The 12502-nt window shown below is 37.7% G+C and overlaps 1 protein-coding gene across 3 annotated transcripts in view; it reads left to right on the plus strand.

Moving 5' to 3' along the window:
- Positions 1–4422, plus strand: part of IMMP2L (inner mitochondrial membrane peptidase subunit 2) — a 480655-nt gene extending 476233 nt beyond the window's left edge. For all 3 annotated transcript variants that reach the window (XM_068169999.1, XM_068170001.1, XM_068170000.1), the window contains one exon: positions 3793–4422. In XM_068169999.1, coding sequence (XP_068026100.1) covers positions 3793–3912 — 120 coding nt within the window. In that variant the 3' untranslated portion in view covers positions 3913–4422. The remainder of the gene's footprint in view (positions 1–3792) is intronic.
- The last annotated feature ends 8080 nt before the right edge of the window (positions 4423–12502 follow it).

Consider the following 12502-nt stretch of genomic DNA (forward strand, 5'->3'; position numbering starts at 1 on the left):
CTAATTAAAAATTAATGCCTAAACAGGTCAGGTTAGGGAAATAACATGGAATCAATTCAACATGGCATCTGTTGTTGTCACAGCAAGAATAATAAATAGATCATAATGCAGAAACAGAAATCAACCATTTAGATTGCTAGCAGCTTTTACTCATGTATGTAAATAAAAATGTTCCTCAAAGAATGCATGTTTGTAAAGTACTGATTTTTCTTATAGTTAAGACAATGTTTCAAGGGGGTAAACATTTTCTTAAGTAAAATGAGTAAATAATGTCTGCAAGGGAACTGATTAACCTTTTAAAAAATGGATTATTTCAGTATTTCACTGTTGCAACTGAAAATGTAGCCTGTCAGTTCACCCTTTGTCCATATTTAACCTTTGTGAGAGTAAACCTGTTAGCAGGGGCAGGTTGGTCTCTGCAAACAATTCTGGTTTTCCTCAGTGAGATTCATAGCTACTCTGGTAACTACATAATAGCAATAGGCAATGGACAAAAGTTATTAAGGTTGTTTGCAGAAATCAAACATAAAGATGCTTTTAAAGAGAGCCTTGAAGTTATTACAGAAGAAGCACGACCGCATCAGTGTCATTTGTTATTTAGTGAAGAGTTCCATCACCCAACAATACCCATTTGTCCTTTCTAACACTAGTCATGTTGTCCTGTAAATCTGGTTTATAGCAAGGATATTTCTTTATTAGTTACAAGTCAGATGATGGTCAGTAGAAGAAACCCTCTGGGTAAAATAATTCCCAGCTTCAACTTCAAACAATTTTTGATTCATTTGTTGTATTCTCAGTCTGCATGCAGACCTCCTACTGACATCAATAACAAGCAATGCGCTCAGAAAAACAGAGCTTTGAAAACAAGATGTTATTTGTGTTTGAAAAGAGTACTTTTTTTTTTCTTTGTTTCCCCTCCCCCCTTCCCCCCCCCTGTGCTAATGCTGCCACATTTTGTATGCAACGGTGAGGTTTGCTGTGGTTTTGTATGTTGGCACCATCCTGTAATGTCTGTGCCATCATACTGTACACTCAGGGAAAAGAATCCCCATGGTAATCTTACATTTGCAGACCAGTTTGTGGCATAATTAAGATAAAGGATATTGTGAATTTCATGAATGTCCAGAAGTATGTAAGGCTTTAAAAAGTGCAGCTAAATCCTATCAAAAAAGAGTTGTCACTAGCAGCTTGTCCTTTGCTTATATGTAGGAAAATATGATGCTAGACTGTAATTTTGGTGATCTACTTATTTTAAATATCATGGATTATTAAGTAACCAAATTATATTTAAGTAATTCAGCACCTGCTTCATCAAGATACAGAATGTGGAATTAGATATAGACCACTTCAGCTTCACTGATTTGATTATATAGTAGAGAGAGACTGGTGAATATACATTATTCCTATGAAATTAAATCAAGAAAATTAGCTGCAAATATTCCTAGGGGCCTATTTGGTGTCTATTTTCATGAAATGCTGAATTACCTGCTTACTGAAATAACTTTTTTTTTTTTGGTAGTGAGTAATAGAATGGAACTGAAGAACTGAGTGTACACAAAAATTTAAGCAGGAATGTACCAGTTCTGACAACAGCCAATACCATATCATTAGAGCATAAGGACAAGTATATACTTTTCCCCTCAGTATTTCCTAATATGGAGTACAGAGAGTACTGTGACTTTATGTACAGTGATGTGCAATGGACTGGACTTTGCTTCTATTAACATAAGAAAAACTTTTTTACTGTGAGGGTTATGGAGCACTGGAACAGGCTGCCCTCAGAGGTTGTGGAGTATCCTTCTCTAGAGATCTTCCAATCACATTCCTGTGTGATCTGCCCTAAGTGGGCCTGCTTGATGGGGGAGGTTGGGCTTGCTTTCTGGAAGTCCCTTCCAATCCCTAGCATTCTATGACTCTATGTTTCTATGGTTTTCTGAACCACTGTGTTATTTTCTAATCTATTCAGTATATGCTATGATGTGCACAATTACGTAAGCATGGACACTGAACTATTTACCTTTCATTTGCTTTATAAACTCTTTAGGACAATATTCAGTATTCAGTTTCACTAAGGTTGGAAGAGACCTCAAAGATCATCGAGTCCAACCTGTCACCACAGACCTCATGACTAGAGTAGGGAGGACACTACTGCCCACTGCAGGCTTGAACTCTAATGCTTGTTTATTCTTATGAAAAATTACATAATAGGCAAATAAAACCTATACATTCTTTATTTGTACCATTCATTATAGACTTCCAAGCTGACTGTCTTCTTAGGAATCTGAATTTCATCTTTTCACATAGAGTATTTTAACCATGTTTTCATCCTATTTGTAATTTTTTTACTGACACTGAATACTTCATAGTTAGAGTGAAGCATACTGCTTGCTATTGTTTCTAGAAGTCTAAACAAATAACTTAAGATGAGGAAGTCTATCCTGTAGGCTTTTGAAATTAAGTGAGATTAACTCCATAACAAATTACTTGACATAAAAATTAAGTATGGACATCGAAGACCTGGTTTTTTATCTCAGTCTTAAAATGTGACTCTTCTATTCTCAGTTATTCTTAGTCTAGTCATACCATATTTGAGGAGACTTGTCTGTAATTTTCTCAAGGTTTTCTAAGGAATTCAGTTTTCTAAACTATGCCACCTACAAGTGATTCATTTGTAAGCAATATCAACTCTGATTTATGAAATAAAATCTTAGTAAAATTATTAAAGTATGACAATAATAAATAAAACATGTTTGCAAGACATATGAATGAAGTGTAAGTGATCTCAGAAATTCAAAATTAGTGTTTCAGTTGGAGAAAAAATGGATTTTTGAAGGCCAGTGATAAATAGAAAAACAAGTGTTTAGAAAATCCATTGTCCTGGTCTGGTTAATGTACGTAGCTCAAATCTGAGAAACAGATTCCATTTATCTAATTCATAACATATACTTGAGCCTTGTTCTGCTCTACCCAGAATAACTGATAACCAAAAGGTGGATTATAGAATGCCTCACTGTTTTGATCAGCTGTTTCTCTTAAACTTGAAAAAAAAACATTCCTGTTAATGTTTAAGACATAGTATCACAGTATCACAGTATAACTTAGGTTGGAAGAGACCTCGAGGATCATCGAGTCCAACCTATCAACACAGACCCCATGACTAGACCATGGCACCAAGTGCCACGTCCAATCTCCTCCTGAACGCCTCCAGGGACGGTGACTCCACCACCTCCCTGGGCAGCCCGTTCCAATGACGAATGACTCGCTGGGTGAAGAACTTCCTCCTCACCTTGAGTCTAAACCTCCCCTGGCACAGCTTGAGACTGTCCCCCCTTGTTCTGGTGCTGGTTGCCTGGGAGAAGTGAACAACCCCTTCCTGGCTACAACTACCTTTCAGGTAGTTGTAGAGGGCAATGAGGTCACCCCTGAGCCTCCTCTTCTCCAGGCTAAACAATGCCAGGTCCCTCAGCCTCTCCTCATAGGGCTTGTGTTCAAGGCCTCTCCCCAGCCTTGTTGCCCTTCTCTGGACACATTCAAGTGTTTTGATGTCCTTTTTTTTGCTACAACCAGTGCATTTCAGCAAGCTATTCAAATTCCACTAAATGTTTGAAAAAGAAAATAAATTGCCACTGAAGTTGGTTTTCTTTTCATTGCATACATGAGACACTCCTTACGCATACAATGATCTCTGCTTTGTATTCTCTCACTCGACAAATCATCATGTAATTTATATTTTCCACATTTTATTACATTTGCAGTATTTAATAATCTTTTTGACTTTTCTTTTGGTTGCAGGTTTCCCTTGGACTTCTACATGCTCGAGCTACTCATATCCTCTGGCCTCCGCAGCGCTGGCAGAAATTACAGCCAATGCTACCTCCAGAGCGCAAACCACTTCATAGAGAGGAAGAGTGATCTAAGTGTTCGGATAGAAAATAATTCATGCGAAGTTTGAACAGGAAGAGCCTTGACCAAGTGTAATTTGACATGAGGTACCATGCCAGCAAAGACACGTGACATCTTCATGTTAAAATGCCACCTTAAGTGTAAAGTTTCTTTGGTTTGTTCTTTGGTGTTTTTGAAGAATCTCAAACAATAGTGCATTGTGCATCATCTCAGTTTGAAATAATTGGTTGTAAAAGGTTTGGATGTTCAGTTATTCTTGGAGTGTTAGTATGCTTGGCTTATTATGTCTGTACCTGCGTTTCTCTGGATAAGAAATTATTACAATCCTCAATAAAATATTTTAAGCTTGTTTCTTTAGTAATGGAATGGAACCTTTATTATTATCATTGCCTGCACATGAAAAGAACATGAAACCCGTGAGATGCTTTGGATTATCCTATAATTTTTAGTACTGAGCAATCAGTACTTCTGTAGCTGAAAAGTTAATCATATATGTCATAAACATTTCTCAAAAAGCTAATGAGGTTTGGTTGTTTTTTATTAATGCAGTTTGTGTTTATTATTAAACTGAAAGCATATTACTTATTTTTAATTTCTCTTTCAGGACTGTTTTATCCAAACATTGCTTGTATATCTCTACAAAGTAAATATTCAGTTAAAATACATATAATGTATTGCAGTATCTGAAGGCAATATTTCATTAATTTCTGAATTAATTTCTTGATAGTACAGATTGTCACATGAAAGTGTAATTATATATACACCATAATATATGCCTAATTAATGATAATGATTATAATAATTATAGTTATAATCTGATTATATTTATGACCTAATTAATATTAATTACAAAGACTATATTATAGTATAAATATATTCTATGAATATTCACTAAAGCTTCTGCACTACAAGTGAAAAGATCTTGAAAAATGTCACATTTTCAGCTGCTGATTTGTATGAGGCAGCCTCTTTTTGTATTTATTGAATTTTACTTCAGATGGGATAGTCAGTTAAAAATTTTAACAAATCACAGAAAAGATCTTCAAATGTTTCAGCTAAAAATCATGCAATTATCAGACCTTCAGACAAGATGAAAATAAGTCTGGTGCTCTTTGAAGGCAGCCGCCTGCATATCGGTTAGGTGATAGATTCAACCACCGTGAAAATGCCCTATTACTGTTTGACATTCTTCTAAAATGGTCCAACTCTGTAGACTCTCTGAAGACATTATTGTCTGTATGTGTCATGATCTGTTCCACAGGTCTCTGAACTCATCTTAGTTAAAACTAATGCAAATTATTTGAGTGTTAATGACAGTAAATTCTCAGCTATTTTGATTGGCATTGAGTGAAAACACTAGTTTCCAATATTATTTTTTGTTTCCAAATTAATTAAGAAAACTGAAATGACTTCAAGAAATTTACTGCAGACATACGCAATTTTGGTGACACAGATACAAACACACATCCATGAAAGGACAAAGAAAGAAACAAATATCAAAAGAAACAGAATAAAACCAGGTTAGATCAGCTTTATTTCCCTGAATGGTTCAGGTCTTCATTTGCCTTCTTTTCACTAGTTTAGTGCCTTCCTTCTCTTCCTCTTTGAGGATCAGCTGGACAAAAGTTACATGTATTGGAAAGCTGGAATGTTTGGTTGGCTGCTCTGATTCACTGGTATATATTTTGCAAAAACAGTGCCAGAAGGTGATCCACAAAAGCAAAGGCTTTTGTTCCTCAGTCTTAATTGTATTTTTCTATTCAAAGTGTGTCTGCATCAGCTACATTGTGAAAAAGGTTCCTTGTATTCCTTGGGACTGAAGAACTTATTTTCCAGTGGAGAAGAATGATTCATAGATGTGTAAGTATAAAATGACAGATGAAGTAGATGAAGTAGAACCAAGGGCTACATGCACAGTCTTTAAGGGGTGCTCTATCTTGGAACTCAACAAAGTCAAGGCTTCTGCAGCTCCATGTTCCCAGGCCCACCCAGCAGCAAGGTCTCACCCGCATATGTGTAAACAGACAAAAAAACACTGAGTACATGAACACTAGTGGCACCAGTGACCTCCTCTTGTTCCTCTTCATGGCTGATCAGGATGAAAATACATAAGTGGGAAATAGAGTCAACTATGTACAGCATGGATGCCACACTGTTTGCCCAGGATACAGAATACTAGTTTCCTTGTTCACTGGCACCTGGACAAAAAGATACCCTCCAGTGTATTCCTCCAGTAAACAGGCTTGCAGACCCAGTCCATACAGGTCCACCTGGACCTGGATCTTCACTCTATCCTTGAGCACACATGCACATCAATGAGTCTCCCAATTGAATTGCGATCTCAGCAGCTGAATGGGACCCCATGTGAGCCAAACCCCACGTTACCTAAAGCCATCTGTGGTCTCAGCTACAGGGATACCCTCACACCATGCTCCAGGCAATGTGCCCCATTCACTGGTTGGTCCAGCTTGATACTCGGCAGGGTAATTTCCTGACAGATCACGTTCATCATGCCCCATACTGGCTTCACGCACTGGCCTATCACCTCTGGCCCACCTCAGCCACTGGCAGCCAGATCTTCCCACATATGCACACAGCCCAGGAAGCTCTGCACCCAGGAAAATCACTAGAAATTGAACTTAATAAGAATATGAGACAGACATTGCTGACCAGGCTCAGGCAACAGCAGACAAGCACATATTTATGTGCAGCTGGCTCCTTTCATATCCTTCTCTACTTTTTTTCTGTGCTTCATTGTGCCCAAACCATTGTTTCCCTGACTTTGGTCCCCTAAACATCCCACATGTCTGGCACAGTACTGAAATGCTCTTCCCTGTCTTCCACAGCAAACCTCAAAGCCTTGGGCAGCATTATTAACCTGGGGGGCAACCCAGAGAGCCTCCCCCCTGGATCCTCATGTTGAATGCACTAGGGGAGTGGTGCAGGGGCTCATATCTCTGACAGGATTATTGAGATCCCCTCCACCATCATGCTTCTGTCTTCCTTCAGGGCTTTGATGATGAGACTTTCACAGTCTGCTGCCTCCTGTAATAGGCACAGTGAGCTAAGCTACAGTATTGTTTGGTTTCCCTGAGCTGTCATTGCTCCTTTGAGCTCCTTAGCCTGTAAGGAGACCAGCTCTTTATCATAAGTGTGTACCTTTTACAAGCTATGAAGCTTTAAATGTCCAACATATTCAGCTGACATGCTTCAAGGAATATTTATTCATCCATCTTTCCATACTTTTATTTATAAATACTTATGAATATATACAGTTATATAGGATATATATGATGGAAGAGAGAATATGTTTATTAGGTTTGAATGTTACAATGGTTGTAAAGAGGGCTATAATTTTTGAGAACAGTATTATTGCAGTGATCTGAATTCAATAATGAGTGGACCCATCTAGATGCTAGACTAAGTTAAAAACATGTGGAGATTATAGCGGATTTTCGTGAATAAGGAAAATAGCACATTGTAAACAGCAGCACAAACTGTAAGCATAGGAAACACTATTGTTTCATTTACCTACTGTATGAAAAGCAGAACATTAAGAAATTAAAATATGAAAAGATACTTTTAAACTTGGGGTTTGGGTTTTTGGTTTGGATTTTTTGTGGGTTGGGGGTTTGTGCTTTTTGTTTGTTTGGGTTTTGTTAGGTTTGGTGGTGATTGGTTTTTTCCCTGTGAGGAGTCACAGAAATGCTGTTCCTATGGACTAAAACATAAAATGGTATTGAGTGAGTACCAGACTGCACTTTTACAGCAAAGAGATGCTGCAAGCTGATCAGGAATCGATACTCTTAGCAGATATGAGGGTCTGCATCTGAGAGAGTGATAGAACACAGTTAAGTACCTCAGCAATGTCTAACCATCACAGCATCATACAGAAAAACAAAATGTCAATTTAAAAAGTAGAAAGCTGGTGCAAGGAGTGAATGATCATCCACTGTATATGAAGATCTACAATTAGGTGTCCAGGATACCCTTTAAGATAACAGCTAGATTGTGCAACATGAAGACTAGAAATCTATCATGGAGTGAACAAGGTACTAGCTGTTACAGTCTGAAGCCCGAAAATGGATAATTTAGTGCAGAGTTATCCAAGGAAAGAGGTAAAGCAAAGACAAGACATTACACTTTAGTAAGTAGTTTATGCTGCCTGGCTTCTCAAGTAAGGAAATAACACACCAGACAAAGGTCACATCTAAAACATACAAAGTAACATAGTAGAGTCAATTCTGTTCTCTGTTTTTCACAAATCATTCCTTAGGTTTAGCACACTAATATCAGAAAGAGCTTTGAACACTTCCAGCATATTTCAAACTAAATAGCTGTCACAGGCATCATCTGTTGTATTGCTCAAGAGACTAGCAGCATGCTCTTGTGCAGCTTTGGTGATCCTTTAGTATTTTAATATAATACAGAATAATCCTCTCTTTGGAATAGCTTATTCTCATTCCTACTATGATTAAGCATGTTATTGCTTTCATCCTTCCCACACCAACATAGTCTATTCTAAACAGGGTATATTAAATATCTTGTCCAAGGTCATACAAGATAATACTGACAGGTTTGAGAAAGATTTCTTAGACCACAGCCTACCTTCTTAGTGGCATGGCTGTCATTTACTGTTACTCACTGTCTTGCACAATTATTTTACAAATGTACCACTTGTGATATAAAATACAAATTAAATGAAAGAAAAAAAATGAGTGAAAACCAAAACTCCAAGCAGAGAGTTTAGCCTTCCACCATTGAATGATGAGAGGGAAAGATGAGGGGTTTTAGAGCTAGGGTTTCCTGTGATAATACAGGCTCATTAACAAAAAAAGTGTAATGAGGCCATACTAATGGCACACACTGTAGAAAATGGCCTTCTTCCATAAATATCCAATTTCACCCAGAGACTGTGTAAATAACATGAATCAGCACTTTCAAATTATCCTGCTGAAGCTGTGCTTTTGTGCAAAAATAAAAGTTCTCAAAGGAAACTATAGGACAAATGCCACCAAAAAAAAAAAAAAGCCACATAGCAGTAGATTGGGGGATAGATTGGGAACCCTAGAAATGCTCATTCCCTGCATCTGTTCTCCTTTTCAGTAATTCCTTCTTGTTAAGTAAATGCACAACAAATGCCACAACTACAAGCTTAATTTAATCTAGTGTCTATTGGATTTGGCTGAGCTGTAGTTAGTATTTGTAGTTGGTGTTTGTACTCCAGATCAGCTGCTGCGTGTATTGAAGTCCAGCTTCCCACTGAGTGGCTGAACATCTTCTGCTGGTCAGAAGTAGAGAACAATACCTTTGTTTGCTCTTGCTTCTGCATGTGGCCTCTGCTTTTGCTTTTTTGTCCTATTAGATCTCTTCTGACTTGACTCACTGGCCTGTTACATTTTTCCCTCTCCTCTGTCCATCTAAGGAGGGAATGATAGAGCAGCTTTTGTGGGCTTCTAGCCCCAAGCCATGGCCAAAACACTAGAAGCATTTTTTTTTATTTTTATTAAAAAAACACTAGAAAAATAATAATTGTGTAACCTCTTGTTGACATCCCAGCATTATTTGTTACGCCCTTGAAAACTGGAGGGTTTTTTTGGGGGGTTGAGTTTGGGGTTCCCCCCCCCCCCCCAAACTTGTGAAAGAAAAGATAAGCCAGAAGCTGCTTTATGTAACTGCATCTCAAGAGATTTATAAGCAAAACATTAAATAGAAAGCATTGCCAATACTCAAACTGTCTCACCATCCAAATATACTCTTAATTGGAATTTATTGAAGGTTATTCGATGAGCGGGTCACCTTTTGACAGCATAGGAAGTGCAAACTTGATGGTGTAGAACATCTGAAAAACAACAGCATCTGCATTTCAATATCAGGTTAGCCTGATCATATAGTGACAAAATCTTCAATTAAGAAAATTGCTTAATTTGTGATAACTTGTTGGAACTACAGTGACGCACCACATCATGTGCTTTCCTCATCCCACACACAAACGTCTCAGCATTTTATTTAACATCTAACCTTTTCTCATATCCTTCTATTAAATGTCAAAATTGTATTTTACATCCTTTGGGAACTAAAATGTACCACCCTCATTTTTATTTTTTTTTTTCCTCCTCATACACACTTCAGTTAATAGATTAAATATATAAAAGCATTTTTTTAGCACTCTCTATAGATCTCTCCATTTGATTATGTGAACCGATCATACAAATGTTCCCGAGTTTTCCGTAGGACTGTGGTGCCTCAAGGTCTAAGATCAGGTTATAGTACTTAACTTTTTAACCTGCTTTTGATGAGCCTGTAATTAAATAAATGCATTTCCTTTATTCTCCTGCATTCTTCCCTCATTAGGAATGGGTAATTTCCAAATCTCATGTGAAATATCTTGAGGGTTCAGTAAGTAGTCCATTTCTTCAGTAACCTGTTCCTGACAGGGGTCAGAAGTTATATATCCTATGATGTTTAGAATAACCTGCTATAAGGGAAATTACTTTCTGACCTCAGACAGTAAGTGCTGTGCCTCAAGGCATACAAGTTTAAATTCCTTCCTTATCTTACATCCTTTCTAATGGAACTGAATGTTCTCATTATCTGTAGAAGTGTTTAATGCTCACTTTCAGAACTACATCTGAAAAGTCTCAGTTTGTAAGTAGCAAGCAGCTCCATAAAGCCTGAAATTTTCATCCTTAGCTTCTGGTTACTTGTACTATGCCCTATGTTAAGTTAGGAGCAACTATTTTGTTATTGACTGCTTCTGTCTATGGGATGCTTGGCCTGCCGTATGTGTCTGAAAACTCCAGTAAATGGAAATGTTTATCTTTCCATTATCTTACTTCAAGGAGGAAAACCCATTACCTTTATAAAACCTTGTCAGAAGTACTTATGTAAGCATTAATGATTACTGTGTTGTTTTGTACTTTGTGTCAAGTGTTAAAGATTACAAAGTTTCAGATGGCAAGGTGCTATGTGTCTGCAGAGTTAGTGACTATATCCAACATATATGAAGTTCTAATGTTTAGGATGATTGGCCCTTGAAGTAGACTCCATTGCCTATGCCACCCAGAGTCCCTAAAAGATGTGCAGGAAGACTCATTACTCTGGAATTCCAGAGTCAAAACAGGGGCAGGCTGAGAAGCTTAAGCTGACAGAGACAAAACTGAAAGATCTATAACCTTTGTACTGCTACACCAGTTCCAAGAAGGACTGCCTACTGGAATCCACCACTTGGGACTATATCCTGGTCCCAGGGCTGTGTATAGTTTTAGAATATATCTTGAGATAAAGCCATGTGATACCTGAATAACTAGTATATTCACCTACAAAGCAGCAATATTCAGGCTCAAGGCTTTCCTCACCCTGAAAAGATGCAGCCAGCTGGATAACCTTCTCAAAGAAATGACTGATTTGGTACACAAAGGAAGAGCAGTGGATATTGTATATAAATATGATATTAATGAAAAAAATATAAAACCATGAGGAACAAAGTTCTAAAGGAAAGCCAAAATACCTTTTGTCACAGAGTTCTCAGCTACAGAATCTTTTAGCTTATGAGCAAGATAAAGTACAAACCTTTTTAAAGAATATGTACAATGGGAAATAAAAAGTCTGTAAATGCCTGATAGAATCTGTAATAGTATTACTTAATGCCTAGTAGTGAGGTCAGTTGATCCTTAAGGCTTGATTTTCAGAACAGTTATGACTGAAAATAGAAGCAAGTTGAAGCAGGCTGACACTCTCTGACAATAAAAATGTGTGTTTTCTCTCCTGAAAGATGACAATGATCGCCCCTTGGAGATGGTTCTGCCCTACAAGCAGAAAAAAAACCCCAATCCACTATCTGTATGGTAGGATTCAGAATCTAAAATGGTTTTATTTAAGGCTGCCTCATGCAGAAGGAGCATCAAATCCTCCATATGACTTCCAAGCCCAGATTCACTTAACCAAACTGAGGCTGTATTCATACTCAGGGCTCTGCTTAATAGTTTTAAAGACTTGCCACAGGATTTGCATGGGTTGAGTAACTTTCTGAAGGTGCTAGTCTCTTTTCAATAATTCTAAAAGAGCCTTTGGTTGTCTCAGTTAAGGTCTATGACTCCAAGCATTGATTTCTTTTTATGTCATTGAATACTTTGCACAGCAGATTACTGTCAAAAAACTTAGTATGCTGGTTTGAGCTTTAACTGGAGTTTAAAAGCTCAAATGATACCAGACTGTAATTCCTCCTCCTTCCCTAGTAAGAAGGGTAAAAAAAAAAGAAGGAATAAAAAGGGGTAGGGGAAAGGGGAGGTAAATGTATGAAATAAACAGTCTGAAATAGGTTTAGGAAGTAGGAGAGGTAAATTTTTAACAAAATACAGAGAGGATTCACAAAGGTAAGGGATAAGAATAAATATGAAAATATGCAAAGCCAAGCCTCGATGGCCTTGTATTTCCCTGGATGTAAGTGGATTCAGTCCTTGAGAAAACATGAATGCAGCTTGGAAAATAGGCCCTGACCACATGGCCAGTGCAAGAAGCAGCAGCAGCAGCAGCAGCTGATCTCTCTAGACTCAGCAAGGCAGAAAGAGAGGGGAAGCAATAAAAGACATCACCTCAT

This window comes from Melanerpes formicivorus, unplaced genomic scaffold, assembly GCF_026170545.1.
Source record: "Melanerpes formicivorus ecotype bairdi unplaced genomic scaffold, bMelFor1.0.p_v2 SCAF_3, whole genome shotgun sequence".
Taxonomy (NCBI): domain Eukaryota; kingdom Metazoa; phylum Chordata; class Aves; order Piciformes; family Picidae; genus Melanerpes; species Melanerpes formicivorus.